Source organism: Schistocerca cancellata, chromosome 3, assembly GCF_023864275.1.
Source record: "Schistocerca cancellata isolate TAMUIC-IGC-003103 chromosome 3, iqSchCanc2.1, whole genome shotgun sequence".
Lineage (NCBI taxonomy): Eukaryota > Metazoa > Arthropoda > Insecta > Orthoptera > Acrididae > Schistocerca > Schistocerca cancellata.
In genome coordinates, this window is record NC_064628.1 from 20,389,505 (window position 1) to 20,413,252 (window position 23,748).

The 23,748-nt window shown below is 38.8% G+C and overlaps 1 protein-coding gene across 4 annotated transcripts in view; it reads right to left on the bottom strand.

The window, feature by feature from the left end:
• Window positions 1-23,748, bottom strand: part of LOC126176810 (WASH complex subunit 5) — a 186,937-nt gene that overhangs the window by 125,974 nt on the left and 37,215 nt on the right. For all 4 annotated transcript variants that reach the window (XM_049923993.1, XM_049923991.1, XM_049923990.1 and 1 more), the window contains 5 exons: window positions 22,349-22,524; window positions 18,350-18,452; window positions 8,441-8,632; window positions 7,032-7,252; window positions 599-824 (listed from right to left, as the gene is read on the bottom strand). In XM_049923993.1, coding sequence (XP_049779950.1) covers window positions 599-824; window positions 7,032-7,252; window positions 8,441-8,632; window positions 18,350-18,452; window positions 22,349-22,470 — 864 coding nt within the window. In that variant the 5' untranslated portion in view covers window positions 22,471-22,524. The remainder of the gene's footprint in view (window positions 1-598; window positions 825-7,031; window positions 7,253-8,440; window positions 8,633-18,349; window positions 18,453-22,348; window positions 22,525-23,748) is intronic.

A 23,748-nucleotide genomic window follows, 5' to 3' on the forward strand; every position in this document is an offset into this window, starting at 1 on the left:
CTTAAAACAGAATATGAACTGGTACAAGGAAGTGTGTGTTAACTCTATTATGATATTAACTAAACTTATGTTAAAATAAACTATACGAAATAAGCCCCGCAAAATAATTTTTTAAGAATTGGTATGAATTCACTCGAATTTAAACTATATATAGAACCAGGAAAGACAGGAGAATGGGAGCTGTTATACAGAACTGGTAACAGCAAATAATGTGCTCTATGTAACTGACACATAGTGATCTGAAATGTGAGTAGCAACAGCCACCCAGTAAACTGTAATTTGATGAAGTTTGGCTGAAGACTTTGTGATGTCTTTGGAAAGAAGTCTGCTTAAAAACTGCATGACGCAAAATTGTCATTTTTGGATGAACTGTAACTATTTCAGTGTGTTACCTCGCAGCCAACTGTCACCTATGTATCCATTATCAAACAAATGCCTGCAAAAGGCAAACATAACTGATTTTTTTACTTTATTATTTATAAAAAACATTTATCACAAAATGTGAAATGATGAAACAAAAGGTTAACTTTAAAACATTACCACCTAGGCACATTACATGGCATAAGATGACTACGTATTACTGAATGATGTAACTTACCCAGTTATCAGGGAAAAACCTATCAACAATCTCTCTCATTTTGGCAGTCTGGTTGTGCAGCACATTTGGATCAAAGAAGAGGCACACATACAGCATTGCAGCTTGAGTTGACAGTGCAGTGCTCCTGTGCTCAGGTAGAGGATATGCCGAAAGCTGATTATAAATATCATCTGACCGCAAACGACCCAAAACCATTTCCACATACAGTGGATTTATTGTAAATCGCCTGTAAGAAAACAGAAACTAAATCAATCAGTACACAACATTATTGCTTTAAAAAATGATTAAAAGTTCATAGGTTCAAAATTCATCATCCAATGCAGTAGTATATGATCCTAAACATTTTTACCCACAGTACCCATCCCATCTCTGTGACGAGGACAAGAGTCACAGCTAAGTTGCAGCATATTAAGGGACTCTACCAAAATGGATACAGTGAAGCCCAGATTTGACTGTTAAGGAAAAATAAAGGACGTGAGGCAAGACTGCAGGGTTTCTCCCCTACCATTCAAATTTTACAATGGAGAAGCAACATCAGAAATTCAAAAAAGATTCTACAATAGCATTAAAATTCAGAGTGAAAGGATTCCACTGGTAAGATATACTGCTGACATTGCTATCCTCAGACGAAGAATTACAGAGCCTGTTGAACGCAATTAAGTCAAATGAGCACAGTATATGAACTATGAGTAAACCAAATCAAGACAAGAATTATTAGGAGGAGAAATGAGATTAGTGATAAAATTAACATCAAAATTTGGGACCACATATTAAATGAAGCAAAGGAATTCTGCTACCATCAAAGCAAAGGAATTCTGCTACCTTCAAAGCAAAGTAATGCACGACCAGGGTGTATATGCAGACAAGGAAATAAATTCCCGGATTTCCCAGTTAAAAAGACGCTTTTAACTAGGTGAAAATACACTTCTTCCATTTCAAGTGACAGTATACTTTCCCTCACAACTGGGAAATGTCTCAATCCTTTGAATGGTAAAGGTTTTATACACTGGCGCGAACATCCCAGCATTTTATGGAACAAAATGCAGAAAAAAAGGGGGAGGGGTGTTTTGGGAATATCTTTGATGCGCAGCAGCAAGTACATCGCATTTTTCATAATACGAAAGTATAAACATGAAATCCACCAAACACAGCACGTTAGTTTCTGAAGCACTGAAATCGAAATAGTGATGTGTTTTTGTTAGCCAATCACAGCTCATGTCATGTGATCATATACAACTGCTCACTTGATGAAAGGTTTGTTCCTAAAGACTGGAAAGGAAGGGAATAGGAATAACCCCTTGAATTACAGACCCATATCACTGACTCAATTTGCAGTAGCATTTTGGAGCATATACTGTACTCGAACATTAAGAATCACCTTGAAGAAAATGACCTATTGATACATAACCAACAGAAAATATAATTCTAGTGCAACACAGCTAGCTCTTTATTCCCATGAAGTAATGAGTGCTGTCGACAAGGGATCTCAGATTGATTCCATATTCCTAGATTTCCAGAAGACTTTTGATACCATTCCTCACAAGTGACTATTAATCAAATTGCATGCATATGGAGTATCGTCTCAGTTGTGTGACTGGATTCGTGATTTCCTCTCAGAGAGGAAACTGACCTCTCAGAGAGGTCACAGTTCATAGTGATAAACAGAAAATCATCGAGTAGAACAGAAGTGATATCTGGCGTTCCGCAAGGCCCTCTGTTGTTCCTGATTTATATAAATGATCTAAAAAGTGCGAGGTCATCCACATGGGTACTAAAAGAAATCCGATAAATTTTGGGTATACGATAAATCACACAAATCTAAGGCCTTTCAATTCAACTAAATACCTAGAAATTACAATTATGAGCAACTTTAATTGGAATGACCACATAGATAATATTGTGGGGAAGCGAAACGATGATTGCACTTTGTTGGCAGAACACTTAGAGCAGGGCCGGCCAGAAATTCTGCACGCGTGCGGTGCTCCTGCACATGTGCAACTTCCGGGTCACAGCGTGCACGCCGCAGCCGTCAGCGTTCATGTAGTGCATGTTTCTACGCATAGATGTCGCTTTATCCACTTGCTGGGATACTCTGTACCAGTGAATTGTAGTGCTCTTTCCACAGCTTGCAAGCCAACCAAGGGAAGGTATTTCGCATATTAAACATTACTGTCACAGTCTGCTCATTGAGACGTCTACTTTTATGTTAACAGTTTAACCCAGTAAGACAAGTAATACAGTTAACAACCGTGGGTTTTTATTAAGGCAGCTTGACTGACGGCACGTAAATACACGTAGTGTTTTTGATCTAGTATTGAAGAAAGAGAGCACTTAGCGACTTCTAACAAACCTTAGTTATGATTTCAAATAACATTAAACTCATGCAAGGTTTCCTATAACTAATTCTTGGTGCCCTGAGCTATACCCATATAATTTCTGTCTCACTGACCTCTGCACAGAATGACAACCACAGACCTCTCGATGATGACCTGTACCATTATTGCTATATCTTTCATCAGTTCCGTCTGAAATCTGCACAATAACCGAAAATTAGATGAATGTTATGTTTTATCGACTTCAGCTGAGCGTAGCCCTTCACACATTTTTTTTTTTTTTTTTTTTAAAAAAAAAGAACCTAAATGTAAGTATACAACAATCGGTTTAATGACCAATTTTCCTTATAATAATGTAACATGGAGCAGAATGAGGCAATAGTGCACAGTCAGTTAGTAAACAATAATTTTTTATTATGAAAGGAATAAATCCAAACACGTTTATCACTCGTCATGAGAAATGATATAGCTAATATCGGGCATAAAAGCACGGCTCACTGACAAACGCAAGCAGTTGCGGGAGATTTTCATCACTGATGCTTGATCAAAATGACTGAGAACATAGATCTTCCGTTCTTTGCTTTTTCACAGTACCTGCCATTTCTCAGTACTTCTCTGTTAAAGTTACGGTCACCAGGGGTGAACGAGACTGGGTATGTTGCGCTCTTGCTTGTACCACATAAACAGAGAAGAGGAGCCGCCGCCGTTCGTTTAGGACACATGCCTAATAACAGATGTCGCTGTCGCTCGCTGTCGCACACGTGCAGCACTTCCGCACGTCTGCACACTGTGCAGCGTTTGGCCGGCCCTGACTTAGAGGATACGACAAACCCACTAAAGAGACAGCCTACATTACACTCGTCCGTCCTCTGCTGGGATACTGCTGTGCAGTATGGGACCCTTATCCGGTAGGATTGACGGAAGACATCGAAAAAGTGCAAAAAGAAGGTCAGCTCATTTTGTGTTATCATGCAATAGGGGTGAGAGTGTCACTGATATGATAAGCGAGTTGGGATGGCAGTCACTGAAACAAAGGCGGTTTTCTTTGCGGCGAGATCTATTTACGAAATTTCAATCACCAACTTTCTCTTCTGAATGCGTAAATACTTTGTTGACCCCACCTACGTAGAGAGAAATGATCATTATAATAAATTAAGAGAAATCAGAGCTCAAACAGAAAGGTTTAGGTGTTCCTTTTTCCCAAGCGCCATTTGAGAGTGGAATGGTAGAGAAGTAGTAGTATGAAAATGGTTCGATGAACCCTCTGCCAGGCACTTAAGTGTGAATTGCACAGTAACCTTGTAGCTGTAGATGTAGAAGAAAAGCTAAGCTTCCACATATAATATCAATACTTTTTGAATGTGTTATCCTATAAGATATATCAAACGCAAATGTGCCAGTAACATTTTAAATAATGACATAAATATCTGGTCTTATGGGTCCGAAATTTTGCTCAGTGGGTGCTCCTGAAAGTGTTAAGTTTTGAATGAGAGACAATGCTCTTTGATTTAAGAAATTCATCGCACATTCTCACACGTAATGTAATTCATCTTTCATAAAAGGAAATTTACTTTGAAAGTAATACTCCTCAAACCATTATTCACAATATTTTCCTGTGACCTGTTAGAAATGTAAATAGAGTGACATCATGCTCATCAAAAGCAGTTTGTTTTTACAAAGTATTGCATAGTCTTCATCATAAAACCTTTGACATATTTTGCTGTCGGCAGATGTTTGCTTGCGCACTGTGTTTTGTTGTTGTAAATTGAGCATTTTCTTTGCAATTTAGTTTTATCTTGATGTTTTTTCTTTTGTTTACATTTTATTGGTGCACATTATTCTGCAGTGGCAGGATAAAGTAAAATTCTTTGTTAGATTATCATTTCTTACCAGTAAAAATTACAAAAATTTTATTGAAAACTACTGTATTTACTCGAATCCAAGCCGCACTTTTTTTCCAGGTTGTGTAATCCAAAGGGGCACCTGCGCATTAGAATCGAGTGCAAAGTAAGCGGAAGTTCTGAAAAATGTTGGTAGGTGCTGCCACAACTAAGTTCTGCCGTCGAATATATGTAGCGCTACACAGGCATGCTTTGCAGGCACAAAGATAAATACTGGCGCCAAAACCTCTGCGTCAGTAAACAAATTAAAAAAAAAAAAAGGTGGAAGATGAGCTTTTTTCTCCACCCCGAGTTTCGACCACTGCATTTTCATACATTATCCAACGAAATAAATACAAATTCCGTATTGTTCATCTTCGAATGTAGCAGCATTTCAATGTACTAAGAAAATCCGACTGGCAAGACTGTTTGGGATGTTTGTCAATATGGCCAACTCTACGTTCTGAATTTTTTCCCATCTGTGAGAAAAGATGGTTGCTAATAGGAACTTTTATGAATTGTGAATCACATGCAGTATTCTCTTCACCATATGAATAATACGAATATAAACATTTTGCCATGTATTGTTTCATGTTTACTGCTATCTCATTTAAATCCAGTCTGCCTAATAAACTACGAAACTTGAGCGAGACAACAGCCAACGCGGAAGAATATACATATCATGTCATGTTTATATTCGTATTATTCTTATGCCTAATGCTGGTACAGTCAGAAATGAAGCATGGCAATTGACTAGATTTTTAAATCTAAGATGACTCTAATTTTGGTGCAGAATGTAATGTACTAAAGAGGCGTCTGCAAAGATTTTCAAACGGAGAAAAATTTTCGCTAAACTCTCTTTCAGAACATCTTCTATCATACGCAGTCTATTATTTGGTTCTTGCTGATCATTATCGAAGAAAGCATCAGTGTAAGTAACAACAAATAGCAGTCTCTTGCCATTGTTTCGCTAATGAGACGATTCCTCTCTTTTGTTTTTTAATTGTAAGCGGCGGTAGCGTGCACTAAAGCAAGCCATGCCGCGAGCGGCGACAGGTCATAAACACAAAAAAATGATTCAAATGGCTCTGAGCACTATGGGACTTAACATCTGAGGTCATCAGTCTCCCCTAGAACTTAGAACTACTTAAATCTAACTAACCTAAGGACATCACACACATCCATGCCCGAGGCAGGATTCAAACCTGCGACTGTAGTGGTCGCGCCTAGAACCACTTGGCCACCGCGACCGGCTCGTAAAAATACATTATCAGAATGCGACAAACAATGCATGACACAGTACAGCAATGCATTTTCAGCTTAGAGTGACGTAAACACCTAAAACAAAGAGAACAGCACTTATCAGATCAAAGAAAAATAAGCAATCAATTCAAACCAGACGAAGCATGTGAAAAAGGAAGGGTACCCGTATAAATACGGACGGAGTGCCTGACGCATAGAAATGGCTACCTGGTAAAGTTTAACTGCTAAGTTTACGACTCGAACCAAACTACTGTAGCTGTATCGTCAGTCATTCGACCTAAATTGTCTCTCATATTACAATGGACCAACTTTGTTTCGATTTGGAGGTGTGGCCTAAAACTTCTCTCTCCCCTTGAATTTTGAGTCTCAAATTTCAGGTGCAGCTTAGATTCAGGAAAATTTTGTTTCCTTGATTTCGAGTATCATTTTTCAGGTGCGGCTTAGATTCGAGTGCGTCTTAGATTCGAGTAAATACAGAAGACAAAAAAATTCCGGAATTCTAAAAAATTAATGGGTTTTTTCCCTGTTTTAGCCCATATGATAAAATTCCTGGTTATCCTAGGGTGTATAGACCCTGATGATGGATAAATCAAGGAGAACATAAGAAGCAGATCTAAAATGCAATGATAACTGAGATAAAGTTATGAGAACTTACACTCTAAACTGGCAAAAACTGAATGGCCAGATAGTTAGGGCTGAAAATTTAAACTGAATAGGAATGTATTCTGTGTTGAATTTTATTACACTTACTAGCATTTTATAGAGCAGATCAGCATGAAGGGGAAACCTGCATTGGTTTACAAAAGTCACGAACAAGTTCACTTTCATACAGCATGTTTCTGAATTCTAATGACGGCTGGTAATAAGCAACTTCACCATACAGTTCACAAAGTGTGCCAAATTTGAATAATACAATTAAAGAAAGTAAATAGACATAAAAACTCTCGCATCATTTACCTGAAGTATTCTACTGGATAGTTTGGTATTTTTTTCGCACCAGGAGTATTTAGAAAGCCAGTAGAGCGCAACAATTTGCACACATCATCAATGTTACTGTCAGCACTGGATCTCTGTGCACTGTACCTATAGTAAGAAACAAGCATGCGCTCCCTGACCGTTCCTTCTATGTGGAGGTCAACTAACAGCAGCATCACACCATACAGGTACAGACCTTCACACTGGAAACAGAAGAAAATCTGAAAATGTACCATGCACTGGAGCCCTACATTGAATTTGAATTTAAGGTAATTAACATTGTCAACACATAAAGTTGAAAAAATTTAAATCACAGGAAGTATGGCATTATAAGTTACACAACTCAACTGCCAAGTTTCATAAAACAAAAATGGTCTTTCTTTAAGTGAAACATGGGTTTTGAACCGCATGGCAGGATATGAAGTTGCAAATGTTGGAACTAAATAAAGCTCATCAGTGCCTGAGGCTTATCACTAGTCTACTAATGTTTCAAGCCATCCATCAGATAGCACGTAAGTTACACAGCAGATGATAGTGCAACAAGATTGTCTAACAGTGAAAAGATTTCATGATGACAACAATAGGGTGTGGACAACGGTCTGTGAACATTACAGTGCAGCAAGTTTGTTGCTCCTGTAATCGTTCCCTTTGTGAGGCCTGCCAATGCACTTACCCACAACCGCTTAACTCCAGACACACTGGTAAATCCTACAACAGTTAAGAGACAGCAACTTCTAAAAACAATCTTGCTGTTTACCAACTGGCATGTTGGCTACTGTTTACTTTTCAACATATCCCCTCATCCTGCACCCTTCCATGTTTTAATCTCAACTGGCATAAGATCCCCTTTCTCCTCTACGTAATTATTTACTTTACCCCCTTTGTTTTTTTCATACCCCCAACTCCCTCCTTGTCTCTCACCCTCTTTTTTTCACCTCTTCCTTATTTTCTCCTTTTTTCTATTCAATAACTGAATTACTCTCACCAAATTTAATTTCTATTCAATTTTTAATCCATCTTTCTGACAACTCTGAACTGAAGCTGGCATCTTACTTACCAATCTACTATCTTTCATCTCCTGCTTTCTCAGCAATCTGATGGACGGACAGTATTTTATGACCGTGGAAAAAGCGGTGACATTTACATTGGTGCTGCTCTATTCAACAACATGAATAGCAGACCAAGTGGAAGGTCTTGGTGAAGCAGTTTGAACTACACACTTTTCAGTAAATATCTGAGTAGATGTCCAAAAAGTTGTTTATTTAATATTTTCCAATTAATCAGTAATTCCTGCTTTGATAATTCTAAAGGAGTCATAGCTAAGAATCAATAGAGAACAGAATATCAATGCATTAACAAACAAACCACCACAAAAAATCAATCCTGCTTACTAGTAACTGTCGTCCTTCCTCATCGAGAAGTACTCCTTCCAAAGTTTGTTGAATATAAATACCTTCCTCCAGCTCTTCTAAAAAGTGGTTGAGATCGGTCACATACTTGTGAATACTTTCAAATGTTAAGTAGAACCTGGTCAAAATTTCTGTATAATTTTCTCGAAATTCCTCATCTAAATCTTGTAGTTGCTGTGGACAGAATAACAATATCACACATTAAAAAAGTTACAGTAGTGAATTTTTGTGAATACTGTCTTATGAAAGCACCATCACATGAATTTTTGTGAATACTGTCTTACGAAAGCACCATCACAGAACATAAAAATCATAACACACAATAATAAAACTGAAAAACGAAACTTAATTTAATCAGAAATTTGATCTGATCAGGCCTCCTGGTGTAGCTAAGTTCAAATACAGAACCTCACTAACATAGTTACATTATTATACTCCTATCAGTTAATGGTGACAGAGACAAGGAAATTGCATATGGTAATACAGTCTCCCATCTAGGTATAAAAGGTAAATTATGATTCCAACATCTATTTTCAAATGAGTGCCAGACCCCTCAAACTGCCAAAGCACCTAAATCACACCATCACATTTCACTTTTTCACAAATCATGGTATTAAGTAATGTGTGTGTACTACTTCTGAGTGAGGTTACTAAATCGTTTTAGTGAAATGTAGAACATGAAGGAGTAAAATGTAGGCCACACCATAAAACATCATGATACAGCAGAGGATCAGACACTGAAAGCTAAGATTTGACATTCAATTATTTTATTATTTTAAAACATAACTACTTTATACAAGGGTCAGTCAACAAGTAAGTCACAAAACAGAACAGCAGCAATAATAATCAATGCAACTTCCTGATATTTACAAATGTATACATTCAGACACACACAATCTCCTTAAAAGTCTTTGATATAAGGCAGCAAAGTATTTTAGTTGCTGTCACAGTGAATGTGCAACCTCTTTGGCTACATCATCACCATTTTCAAAACGTCAGCCACCCAAATGAGATTTTAGGTGCCTAAACAAACGAAAGTCTCTTGGGGTTAAGTCTGGATCATAGGGCAGATGTTTCAAGCATTCTCAATGAAATGTTCACAAAACCTCCTGTGTTTGTCTTGCTGTGTGAGAGTAGGCATTGTCATCTAGAAGAATTGCTTTCTTTGTTAGGAGACCAGGTCATCTGCAGCAAGCACCCTGTTGGATTTCCTACGGAGTGGTGCAATGTGAGACTGGCATTTCATTAGTAAGACCCTTTGCACATCCCAAAACATGGTGAGCATGAACTTGTGAGCTGATGGAACAGCCTAGAACTTTGTTGTTGTTTGGGAGCTGGAATGTTTTCACTCCACAGATGACTGACTGATTTACGGTTAAAACTGGTGAGCCCAAGGCTCGTTCCTTGTAACAATTTATGTAATGAAGTTCTCTCCTTCCTCAGAGTACCAAACAAGTGCTTCAAAGATGCAGCCATTTTGTTCATTCTATGCTCCTCAGTCAACATGTGGGTCACCCACTGTTCACAAACTTTATGAAAATTCAACTGCTCATGCATGGTGTTGTACATAGTTCCATGTGAACAGCTTACAGCACGCACAACGTCACCAAACGTCACATGCTGGTCATTACGAATGATCTATTGTCACCGCTACAGGATGACCCGGATGCTCTCAATCTTTTATGCTTTTCCCTCCTTTGTTAAGCTCCTGGATCCAACTGAACACAGCTTCCTGTGATAAACTGTTGTCACCATACACAGGACACATTTTGCAATGCACTTCTTCTATGAACAGTCTTTTGGTCCACAAAGTGCATGATTGCATGCTGTCCTATCCCTGTACACTCATGTGACACAATCACCATCTTGCACTGGCTGCCTTGCTATATCTAGCAGCCTATAAGAAAAGCATATGTTTGCTGCAACCTGCCACCAAAACATGTGCACGTAATTCAACCGCTGCATAAGGTAAACTGACATTTCTGACTTATTTATTGACTTACCCTGGTATACTGTACTCACAGATATCAACACTTTTCTTGAAGTTTTAACCATATTTCTCTGAACAACTACTGAGCAACTAATATCTTTGTTATAGTATTTCAGTAATATAACAGCCTTTTGAGGGTTAATATTGAATCTTTCTCTTTCATATTTCCACTGGGGAAAAAGTCACTGAAATATTGCTGTCACTGAAAAATCTCACCGGTTTATCAATGCAAATTTCATTTTTTTTTTCTAAAAATGTATTTAAATCAAATAATATGTCACAACACAAATTTATCACTCAAAACCTAAATACAGCTTTGAATATCATTTACACACACTTTTGAAGGTAAATTCATACATTCAAAACAATTAAGATATAAAAATGTTACACTCCAAGATGCTAAGTAGTCCACACATTTATCAAACATTAAGACAGTGGTCCTTCCTAATCTCAGTACCACAACAGTCATGCAAGAACAACACGCAAACAACAATGACCATAAACATCAATGGGAGCATCATAAGGTACTCCCGAGTGGCAAGATAAGTAGGGATCCACAACAGTCGAATGACTGAGCACATTATTCACACTTACACGGCACTGGATATGCTGTTAGTGTTATGGTCGTCAGTTGTGCAGGCCTCTTCATCTCTGCAAAAGTAGTGTATCCTACATCCATTTCAATCCACTTACTGTATTTGAGCCAAGTCCTGCCGGTAAAATTTTTAACCTCCACACTTTCCTCCATTGCCATCTCAAAGATTCCTGGGTGCCTCAGAATGTGTCTTATCAATCAATCCCTCCTTTTGGTCAGGTTGTACCATAAGCTTCTTTCCTTCCCAATTCGATTCAGTATTCCCTCATTAGTTATGTGATCTACCTGTCTGATCTTCAGTATTCTTCTAGGACACAATATTTTAAAATCTTCTACTCTATACTTGTCTGAACTGTTTATTGTCCATGTTTCACTTCCATACAAGGCTACACTCCAGACAAATACCTTCGGAAGTGACCTCTTAACACTTAAACTGATAACAGATGTTAACAAACTCCTCTTGTTCTTCAAAATTACTTTTCTTGCTACTCCCAGTCTGAATTTTATATCCCCTTTATGCGAGTCTGTATTTTATTTCTTCTCTACAAGTTACTTTGCTGCCCAAACAGCAAAACTCATCTGCTACTTTCAGTGCCTCAATCTTTAATTTAAAGAACTCAGCATTGCCTGATTTCATTTGACTACATCCCATTATCTTTGTGTTATGCTGGTTGATTTTCATCCTATAACCTCTTTCCAAAACAGTTTCCATTCCGTTCAACTGTGCTACACCATCTCTGACAGAAATACAATGCCATTGGCAAACCACAAGGTTTTTATTTTTTGCCCCTGCACCCCCTTTTCCAAATTTACCCTTAAGTTAGTTTAAGTAGTGTGTAAGCTTAGGGGACCCATGACCTCAGGCCTAGAAGAGTAATCTGCTGGTAACTAGTGTTAAATAGATAGAAAGAAATCAACTTTTTTCAAATACATATTGACAGCATGTTACCCTTGGTACAGACTCTTCATTTTGGAAGACAGTGACAGCTCCAGCTGATGATCTTTTTTACAACTCACTTAACAACTGCAAATAAGTATTTACATTTAATAAACTGAGAATAACTCCAACATATAAACAGGAGCTTAGTGAACTTATTTTGTCTACTCACATAAAAGAACTGGACAGGAAATGCTGCGAAGCTATACTCTGTCTGCAAAATGAAAAGCGAGTAGCACTCATGGTGGAGTAAGCTGCCTTTCTGAACGAATGCTACAGCTGCAGTACAGGGTGAGTAAGAACCAATTTACATAAATTCTGAACATATGAGGTCTTGCATTACTATTATTCATAACTATCTGTATTCCACGAAGTGTCAACACACTTTGTGGAAAGTAAACAGCTGCCCCCCTTCCCATTCCGTGCACATTTGCCCACTGCATCGCCAGTGATTCATAAGATGTACTGTAGAAGGTCACTATAGCTTTGTATTTGTTTCTTGTGATGTAGTGGTGTAGTGGGGTAAACAGAGTGGAGAATCCCCCACTCGCTCCTCAGTTTTCAGATCTGTAAAGGAGGGAAGCACATGACTTCAATCTGACACCTACCTTCCCTCACACTTCTATCCTCCAGCCCTGCCCCTCCAGACTGAAATACAGCCCCCGAACACAAGTTATCTCTTAAAAATAGTACACTCACTTAATATTTGTTCTTAACCCACTTCACTTAACAGAAAACATTAATTTTATACCACTGAAATACTATTTTTAACAATCCATAATTTTTACATCCCTTGCAATGGGGAAGCTGTAAGCCCTTTAGAAAAAAATGAATAGGACATTTTTGCAGGAAATTGAAAGTAGTTTAATTTTGTACTGGGAAACATTTGTGCTACAAGACATGGTTTTCAAGTTGTTACAGAAAAACATAAAAAAGTTACCTTTAAATGCCATCACCCCACCCCACCAGTGGAGATTTTTCATGTTATTCATGACACACTCCCTACTGCCATACAAAAATTGGTGATTCAATGATTTTCTTCCCTATTACATCTTTTTGGGTTTCCACTGACTCGGCTAATAATGGTTGTGCAAGAAATGATTTTGAAATTTGTAAAACTTTATCCCTTTAGAAAGGCCTATGAAAACATCATGGTCAGGATCCTGCAAGGAATTTTTTCTGAAAACATAATCAAGGCATAGTGCATCTTAAGTGACAATGGATATCAATTTAAGTCAGAAATTTGGAACCAATTTCTTGAATCAAATGAAGGCAGATGTGGATTTCTCACCACCATCGACAATCAAACCCAGTGGTGTGCACTGATTAGGAATTAGGGACATCTTTTTAGTACATACTGCGGAAATAAAAATAAAACAAGTCATGAACAGTTTAAAGCATGAGAATATTAAGTTTGCCACTACGCCAAGTTCTTTACAGCAAGGACCCATAGAGTATATTTCGACAATACCTGCAGTTCCCCCGAGAAGAAAAAGTCTGCCAGTAGTCAGCTGCAGTGAGAGTACTAGTGCTTATTTGGTAGACACTGCATTTTCATGGGTTAGTTATTTTTTTAGTAGTGTACATGAAAGATGGTGCCATGAGACACTGTACGAAGATATGTATGACGATATAGTTGTTATTTCACAGACTAAGCACAGACTAGAACATTTTTTTCATATTCCTATGAGCATGGGCACAGTGGCTAGCTACAACAACTGTTCTGACATGTGCACGTGGGTCGACTTGTCCACACTATGTCACAGTGCGGAGCTGTTACCAGCTAGGGTGGTGCCTACACATTCCTCAAGCTCAAGACCACTGCAGTGCCTGGCCTGGAAAGGAACAATGCTTTCGTGAGCGAAGTCATGTCCCCCAAAGCTTCACATCAAGGTCAGCTGATCCCCACCATTTTTTAATTTGAGATTCCAAAAGCCCCCATCAGCACCCCTGGCAAAAAAAAATTTATATGTGGAGTGTTAGTGCACAGTTAACTAGAATAAAAAGCAGAGGAAAGATTTCCTTTTTTTTTTTTCAAGTGAAGTGCATCAGTGGTAAGGACATCAGAGCTTTAGCAATAATAACGACACCATCACGTACGTGCCCGCGCGCGCACACACACACACACACACACACACACATGGATATAAGACATAAGAGTGTCATTAAAAATGCTGTAATCAGTTGCTTGTCTCAATCAGAAGCCAAATGATTGAGACATTTAATCCGCACAGAAGAATTAGGTGATCACACACCTTCACAACTATTGCATCACATACAGGCTCTATCTACCAATGCTGTTAATGAAGAAGTTCTCCGATTAATCTATGTAATACATAGGCCACAACAGACTGCCAGTACTCAGCTGCAGTGAGATTATAAGTGTTTGTTTTGCAGACTGCATCATTTATGGCCTGACACACGGAATTTACTCACTGTATGTGACTGCAATCTTGACACCCTAGCGCAAATGAAAGATTGTATTACTGAGATTTATCCATCCACATGTACTGCAGCCTTATTTCCACAATCCGGCATTCCCTTGGCACCATTATAAGCACCATCACTAAGCTCATTGCACAAGTCGCCAATCTCCAAATGCAATATTCTAGTCACCCATCACAGAGCCGATGTGCTGTGAAACATCACTGACTGCCTTCAGCTGAAAACGTATACCGACACAATAGATGATTTAGCTCAGAAGCTAAAAATGTTTCTTGTGTGAGATGGGAAATGTGCCCAGAAGTCGGTAATGCTTCCTAGATGGCAACAATCGCCTGTCAACAAAAATTGTATAAAACTGCAGTTTCTAGTAGACATAGGTGCTGATATATCGATATACCTTTCTTCTCGGCTATCTCACTGCAGCCGTGATAGCCGTAGCCCCTTTGTTCCCAATTGTTCCACAATCAAGACATACATTCATGCGACATTCTCACTTAACTCCAGCTTCACTGTGAGTGTATGTGGCAAATCATAGCGACAGACATGATCTACACCATCCTTGGAGCCTATTTTATGATTTTGTGGCCTGCAACCAGACCATCGACACCACCATCTTCTTGACACAATATCTAACTTAGCTAGCTGCGGGTGTTAACACCATGTAGACAACACTGCTGTACGCATGATCACTTGTAATATTCTGTATCTAGAACTCCTTAAGAAATTTCCTGACATTACTAAGCAGCCACCCATTCTAGAGCCCATACAGCATACAACAACGTACTATGTTCTAACAATGCCAGGACTGCTTATTCATGCTCAACCCTGTCAATTACCACCTGAGAATTTGAAGATAGTGAAGCAGGAATTTTGTTTTATGTTCACCCAAGGGATCGGTCATCTGTCAAACAGCAGCTGGGTCTCACCTCTCCACAAAGTTCTAAAGAAGAGCAATAGATGGCATCCACTTGGCGATTAAAGACAACTTAACACTACAACTATTTCTGACAGGTGTCCTGTCACATATGTTGAACATTTCTCATTCAATATCCATGGAAAACACATCTTCTAAACAACACATTTGGTATGGACTTTCTATGAAATGCACAGTGCTCTGGAAGACATATTTAAGATCACTGTTTGCATTACATTCAGCCTATTCGAATTTACTAGGATTCTTTTAGGATTATGCAACACTGCACAAACCTTCCAGCACTTTATGGACAAATTCAAACACAATTTCAAATTCTTTTATGTCTTTACTGATTATGATTTTTTTGGTGATTTCCAGCTCCGAAACAGAACATCTGCACCACTTACAGCAAATCTTCGCTTATCTCCACTCACATGGTTTATTTCTCAATCCATCAAAGTGCATATGAGGAGCATCAGTTCATTTCCTGGGTCATGCAATAAACACCCAAGAATTTGGTTGATGTAAGAGTGAGTGAAAGCTATAAACAACTTCCCACAGCCTGTGGCAGTCCACAGTCCACATGCTGCAAAGGATGATTTTAAAAAGAAGAAGAAGAAGAAGAAGAAGAGTGTACATGGGGACAAAAAAAAATCCCAGATTTCCCAGTTAAAAATTCACTTTTTGCTGGGTGAAAATACACCTTCTCTCCCAGAACTGTAAAACTTCAATCCTCTGAATGGTGAAGGTTTTATACACCGATGTAGAACTACTTGGCACTTTACGACATCGAACTCAGAAAAAAAAAATGCATTTGGGGAAAATCTTTGATGAGTAAACTGCATATTTTTCTGTTACGAAATATAGTACAGTAGCTTCCTAATCACTGAAATCAAGATTGTCAGCTAATCATATTCCATGTCAAGTGACCTCACCAGCCAATGACAGCAGATATTCAGAGCACAGGACATGTAATGTAGTAAGCCAAACAAAATACATACGGTATAGTTACAAGAAAACCTAATCTTTCACCGATAATACTGGTCATCATTCCCCCTCCCCAGAGGCTCTTGTTATGCAGGATCCTAAGAGCACAGCTTAAATCGCAACAGCTGAAAATTACTGATGAGCATGATCACAAATTTCACTGCTGTGCTCTGAACATTTCATGGGTTACCTGATTACGTGTCTTGCCGAGCACTTCAATTTTTCTTCCATGGAAAAGCCAACTATGTCTGATATTGCTCAAGAACTCACTTTGCCGCCCCCCCCCCCCCAACATTTGTCTGGATAACTATACTTTTTTCTATCACTATTACATAATTTGTAATTTATGAAAGAACTAAAATAAGTACAAAAAACTAACCTGGAAGGTTGGTCTTTTTTTGTGTGTGTTTTACCCTTTAAAGTCTATCAAACACAAACATGCCAGTAAAATTTTACATAATGGCTTGAATAGCTGGTCTTCCGGGCCTGAAACTTCTCTAAGTGGCTGGTCCTCAAAGCATAAAGTTCTGAACGAGAGTCAAATGCTCCATGATTTACGAAATTTATTGCACATTCTCACAAGCAACATAATTCATCTTGCATAAAACAAAATTTAGTTTGAAAGTAACGCTTCTCAAACTACCATTCACAATATTTTACAGCGGCCAGTTAGAAATGTAAACAGTTGTGACATTACACACATATGAAGCAGTTTGTTGATACAAAGTAGTGCAGAGTTTTTGTCCTAAAGCCTCTGACACATTTTTGCTGTCTGTAGAAATTTGTGTCTGCACTATGTTTTATTGTTGTATATGATGCATTTTCTTTGCAATTAATGTTTTATTTCGGTGTTATTCTCTCATTTATATTTTATAGCTGCATTATTATTCTGCACTAGCGGGATAAGGTAAAATTCTTCATTAGAGTATCGGCTCAAACCAGTGAAAATTACTAAAATTTAACTGAAAACTAAAAAATAAAAAATTTCCAAAATTCTAAAAATTCCTGGGTTTCCTCCGGACTTTTCCCGGATGAAAAAATTCCCATGTTTTTCCTGGATTTCCTGTTGTCCCAGGGCATATACTCTCTGTAACTATTGTCATTGGTTTGTGCATAACAACATGCTGCTGACCACTCTGTTTAATGATTTCTTGCAAGGTTCACTGAAACCACATGATAAATTACAGTGGATTAGGAAAGCAGAAACTGCTTTTAACAAAGTGAATACTGCTATAGCTGAGGCCACATGCTTTTCCACAATAATCTTTTGCTTTGATGGTTAATGCATCTAATACTGGAATAGTTTCTGAACTTCAACAGCAAATAGACCAACACTGGGAGATGTTGGCATTCTTCATTCCGAAACTATCTATGTCGCAGCACGGATGGTCATCATGTGACCACGAGTTGTATGCTTCCATAAAGAAATTCGGCCACAGCTTAGAGACTGGTAGTTTATGTTGGTCACTGATCATAAGCCAATATCTACACTTTTTATCAGAGAGAAAATAAAGAACTGCCACATCAACTGCAACACTGACTACATAGCATAATTCAAGACACACATAGTCCAACGTTAATTAGGAACCAAATACACCAGCAGATGCCCTTTCCCTTGCACATGAAATTGCATAAGAAAAAGAAGTTCCACTTGAGATTGTTGATGCTTGTATAGCTGAATTGCCTTCAAGATATTTCTTAAATGCTTCCGGAACACTGAACACTGAAATGTAGGGCACACCTGAGTTATTCTGGGCATTTAGTGACACTACTTCTGACGACCTTGCCATACCTTCTCATCTTTCTTACTCTCTACTACTTTTATTTCTTATACTTCCATTTCTTGTCTGTGTTTTTCTCCTTCTCAAGTAACTCCTTTTGTGGTTATGTGAAGACAGAATTTGATTTTTTGTACCTTCGTCCCGTATCTACTGCTTGAAGTCGGCCATTGTTGCTTTAATTGTTGTGTTTCTATGAGCATACAAAAATTATTGATCCATCAAAGACTATAAACTACAACTTACCTCATTATTATCTATTTTGGAATCAAATTCATCAGACTTTTTAAAATAACTGAAGTCTGAAATAATTTCCCCATATTTCTGTTGTTCTTGTTTCGTTTCCAGCCTGCAACAAAATTCCATAATAAGCTAAGAGGCTGATGTAACTATGTTTCATATAATTAAGAATTTTTTTCAATACATTACTCATAAGGGCACAAAATTACTGAAATACGTAACAATAAATGCACACAAAAACTATTTTTAAACGATATCATCTTCCAGGCATTCTTTGCAAAATTGATGGTTCACAAATTTTTGGGTTTGCAGCAGATTTGCAGGAAAACAAAAAGTGTGAAAATCACACTTTTAAATGCGCAAATCAATATTACAAGAAAAAAAGCAGTAGAGCTATTTTACGTTTTGGATTTTGTATCCAACAAACAGTACATCCAACACAGCACAGTGAGCATTACACACCACAAAATGCAAGTGTAATGTGAGAGGCTTTTAATTTCACTGAGTATACAATTTGTCAGCAAAATAAATCATACAGAACAATGGAATGCACATTGTGTTGTTCCATTTGGATATGAAAGAACACAGTCTCACCTAGATTTATTACATAGCCTGCTTGAAGTCAAAAGTCTGAATGAAGCCTTAATATGTCCTGCAGTTTTCACAAAAAGTATACTTCCTGTAAATAGTTAACACCTCCTAGGTGGCACTATGAGGCTTCAGTATAAAATTTAAAAAAAGCTGGATACGTATATGCCCAAAGCGAAACTAGCAATATAACAATATACAACCATTACACATCTGCAGAGATCTACTTATAATTTTCTTAGTTGAGTCATCTTGTACAAAAAATGCTAACAAAGTTGCAAATCTCAGCTTCCCATCTGCCTCAAATATTTTCCTTGTTGATACATGGTACTGGGATCCACAAAGCTGTCAATACAGTCCAAACCTGGATTCTAAGGCATCAGTCTTAAATTTTCTGGGTAGCATATATGACATTTCAAGTTCTGACTGACAATAATTTCTCAGTTCTAATAACAGATATGTTGTATGATTATTTGCAGCGTATTTCTTTACTGAGCTGACCAACTGACAAATTCATGTGTTTCATCATCCTTGTGGCTTGTTATAGGCTTTTGCATTTCCTCCGTATGTCTAATGCCTTTCAAAGAAGACTTTGCCGGCCGGTGTGGCTGAGCAGTTCTAGGCGCTTCAGTCTGGAACCGCGCGACAGCTAAGGTCGCAGGTTCGAATCCTGCCTCGGGCATGAATGTGTGTGATGTCCTTAGGTTAGGGTTAAGTAGGTCTAAGTTCTAGGGGACTGATGATCTCAGATGTTAAGTCCCATGGTGCTCAGAGCCATTTAAACCATTTTTTGAAAGAAGACTTCAGATCCAAAATTTTCTGCCACATGCTTATTATTTTAATAAATTCAGCAGTTCCTTCATAATTTTCAATGTCATTTTTAGGTTTGAACACCACACTACACCTGTTGTTGTCACTGAAAATTTGACAAACAAGCTTTACATTTTATCTTCTAACGAAGAAGGCCACAGTGCTTTCATACATAAACCATTCCCAAATTTTAATAATTTGTTGCTTTCAATATCAAATATAGAGCTAATTGCATAAAATGAAGCTTGCAGTCGTATAGACGGGGACGTAAAATGTCAGACATTCATCTTTCAAATTCAACCAATTATTTCTGATGCACTTCAAAATATGGAAAGAGTGTATAACATAATGCAAGGGTCTGGCATGATCTAAAGGGTTTGGGTAAGCAATACGAAGCTGCGGTGGATTTGCAAAATTACAAACATCTTTTCTATTAATTGAATTATCGTCAGAAGAAAAGTAAGTATAAGTGTGTGTGTGTGTGTGTGTGTGTGTGTGTGTGTGTGTGTGTGTGTAAAATGGATCTACTCTGAAAGCTAGCAAGTTTTTTGTCCTTTTCTGTGTGCCTGTCAACAATTCAATGCTTCTGCCTTTTAATGAGTTGTCTCATATACTCCCAAAGTACACTCCTGGAAATGGAAAAAAGAACACATTGACACCGGTGTGTCAGACCCACCATACTTGCTCCGGACACTGCGAGAGGGCTGTACAAGCAATGATCACATGCACGGCACAGCGGACACACCAGGAACCGCGGTGTTGGCCGTCGAATGGCGCTAGCTGCGCAGCATTTGTGCACCGCCGCCGTCAGTGTCAGCCAGTTTGCCATGGCATACGGAGCTCCATCGCAGTCTTTAACACTGGTAGCATGCCGCGACAGCGTGGACGTGAACCGTATGTGCAGTTGACGGACTTTGAGCGAGGGCGTATAGTGGGCATGCGGGAGGCCGGGTGGACTTACCGCCGAATTGCTCAACACATGGGGCATGAGGTCTCCACAGTACATCGATGTTGTCGCCAGTGGTCGGCGGAAGGTGCACGTGCCCGTCGACCTGGGACCGGACCGCAGCGACGCACGGATGCACGCCAAGACCGTAGGATCCTACGCAGTGCCGTAGGGGACCGCACCGCCACTTCCCAGCAAATTAGGGACACTGTTGCTCCTGGGGTATCGGCGAGGACCATTCGCAACCGTCTCCATGAAGCTGGGCTACGGTCCCGCACACCGTTAGGCCATCTTCCGCTCACGCCCCAACATCGTGCAGTCCGCCTCCAGTGGTGTCGCGACAGGCGTGAATGGAGAGACGAATGGAGACGTGTCGTCTTCAGCGATGAGAGTCGCTTCTGCCTTTGTGCCAATGATGGTCGTATGTGTGTTTGGCGCCGTGCAGGTGAGCGCCACAATCAGGACTGCATACGACCGAGGCATACAGGGCCAACACCCGGCATCATGGTGTGGGGAGCGATCTCCTACACTGGCCGTACACCACTGGTGATCGTCGAGGGGACACTGAATAGTGCACGGTACATCCAAACTGTCATCGAACCCATCGTTCTACCATTCCTAGACCGGCAAGGGAACTTGCTGTTCCAACAGGACAATGCACGTCCGCATGTATCCCGTGCCACCCAACGTGCTCTAGAAGGTGTACGTCAACTACCCTGGCCAGCAAGATCTCCGGATCTGTCCCCCATTGAGCATGTTTGGGACTGGATGAAGCGTCGTCTCACGCGGTCTGCACGTCCAGCACGAACGCTGGTCCAACTGAGGCGCCAGGTGGAAATGGCATGGCAAGCCGTTCCACAGGACTACATCCAGCATCTCTACGATCGTCTCCATGGGAGAATAGCAGCCTGCATTGCTGCGAAAGGTCGATATACACTGTACTAGTGCCGACATTGTGCATGCTCTGTTGCCTGTGTCTATGTGCCTGTGGTTCTGTCAGTGTGATCATGTGATATATCTGACCCCAGGAAGGTGTCAATAAAGTTTCCCCTTCCTGGGACAATGAATTCACGGTGTTCTTATTTCAATTTCCAGGAGTGTATTTACATTTCTCAGTTTTTTCTTTATCCCTCAAACTACTCCTTAATTGTTGGTATTTGCAGAAGAAGATGTGTGAAAATACTGTCAAAGAAATGGAGAACTTGCACTAAGAAATGAATAGCAGCCACTCATGAATCCTCATACATGCTGCAATTCTAAAAGTTTTGCCTAAGCTTCTAAAGCTATTAAGCATAATTAGGCAAGCAGCAGCTTTTCTGATAGAAGTGGTTTGTGTAGTAGCTTTCTTTCTTTTTTTCTTTCTTTCTTAAGCACAAACAGAGTATATCAGGCTACCTTCAAGAATAGTTAGTATAGCATGAACAAGTAATTTCTGACAGCTACTTTTTTGAACAAGTAATTTCTGACAGCTACTTTTATCTTAACTCATACACTGACTAATGTTACACAACAGTCCATCATCATGTATTTTGCAGGACATGATGTGTGTATGAATGAGGCAAACAGTGATTCAAAACAACACTGCTATTCTATTATGACACAAAACACACAACATTTCCCATTAAGAGTAGAATTAATAAATAAGACTATAATGCTCTTACCTGAAAACAGGTGGAACATAATCTTTCAGTCGTAATAATTCTGCTATAATAGCATTTCCTCTGGATACAAGACGTAAGATTGTTTGACCACATGGGTTATTGTCAGCCAAAAATTCTGTCATGTTGGGAATATATTATTCTATCCAGTCAAGTGGGAGATAATGGAATGAGTCAGCCTAAAACAAACAGTTCAATCAGGTTAAGTGCTCAATATATTTGTTTGAAATCAACTACAAAATATAAATTTGAAACATAGTACTTATACAAAAGGTATTAATGTTCTTAAGATTTCATAACTAAAACAATAACAATGGAAAATCTGGTGTCTGTTGCCCAAGACCACCTCTACTGTTGTTAATGGGAAGCTTCACTCCTTTTTTTCCTTTCTTTCCTTTTTTTTTTTTTTTTTAATAAATTCTCACTAAAATTTCTTTACATGATAAGGGTCACTGTGCTGAGTTGCACTGAATATTTATATTACTGAGTTTCATAAATAAAGACAGATTATGAAGATACAAAAACAAATAAGGTTACAAATGTGGGACAATGTAAAAGTTCAAACTAGTAGAGAGGAAGCATGTTGTAAACAGATAAGCAGATAAAATTTTGCTCCAATGTAAACTGTTGAATAACTTTTGCAGGAGCCTCATGACCTGCACAGTTTACCATGACTTATTGACATTAAATGAAACAACAAGTTTACTGTTACCAGTCACTGTTTATTTATTTCCACAATGTGTTTCAAAGATTTAAACCTCCATCATCAGATGGATTTACATTTATGACATTTGTGTGTGTGTTGTGTAACGATTTTTTGCAGAAACTTGTGACACTGTCTAGTGGAGAAACAAAACACTATTTTAGAACATGGTATTAAAAAGAATAATAATAACTGGGATAATTGTCCTCAGTACTTTTCAGACCATAGAAAATCTCTGCACGAAGCCACCTCTGTAATGGAGGTAAAAGTAAACCTGCATTCTCGGTACAGTTCAGTAGTGTGGGCCGCATCTCCAACCATGAGCAGGACAATGTGGCTTCTGTACACTGTTCACATGCTTTGAAAAGTCACTTCAACATTAGACAGTGTGCACACTGTTGCTTTAAGATGTGACGGATTGATAGCGCAGAAAGTAGCCCATATAAATGGTGCACACGGCAATGAGATCATTCAATTAACTGCTATCATGAGACAAAAAAAAATCTGGTGGTCACCCACAGTAACAACAACAGTGATAGTCGGCTGGTTTGCTGACCACTGTTTACATATTATGGCTCCTAGGTACATGACACGTTTCAAAGGTTTAAACCTCCATCATCAGGTGGATTTACATTTCTTAGTATGAAATTTGTGTGTGTGTTGTGCTATGATTTTTTGGAGGAACCTGTGGCACTGTCTG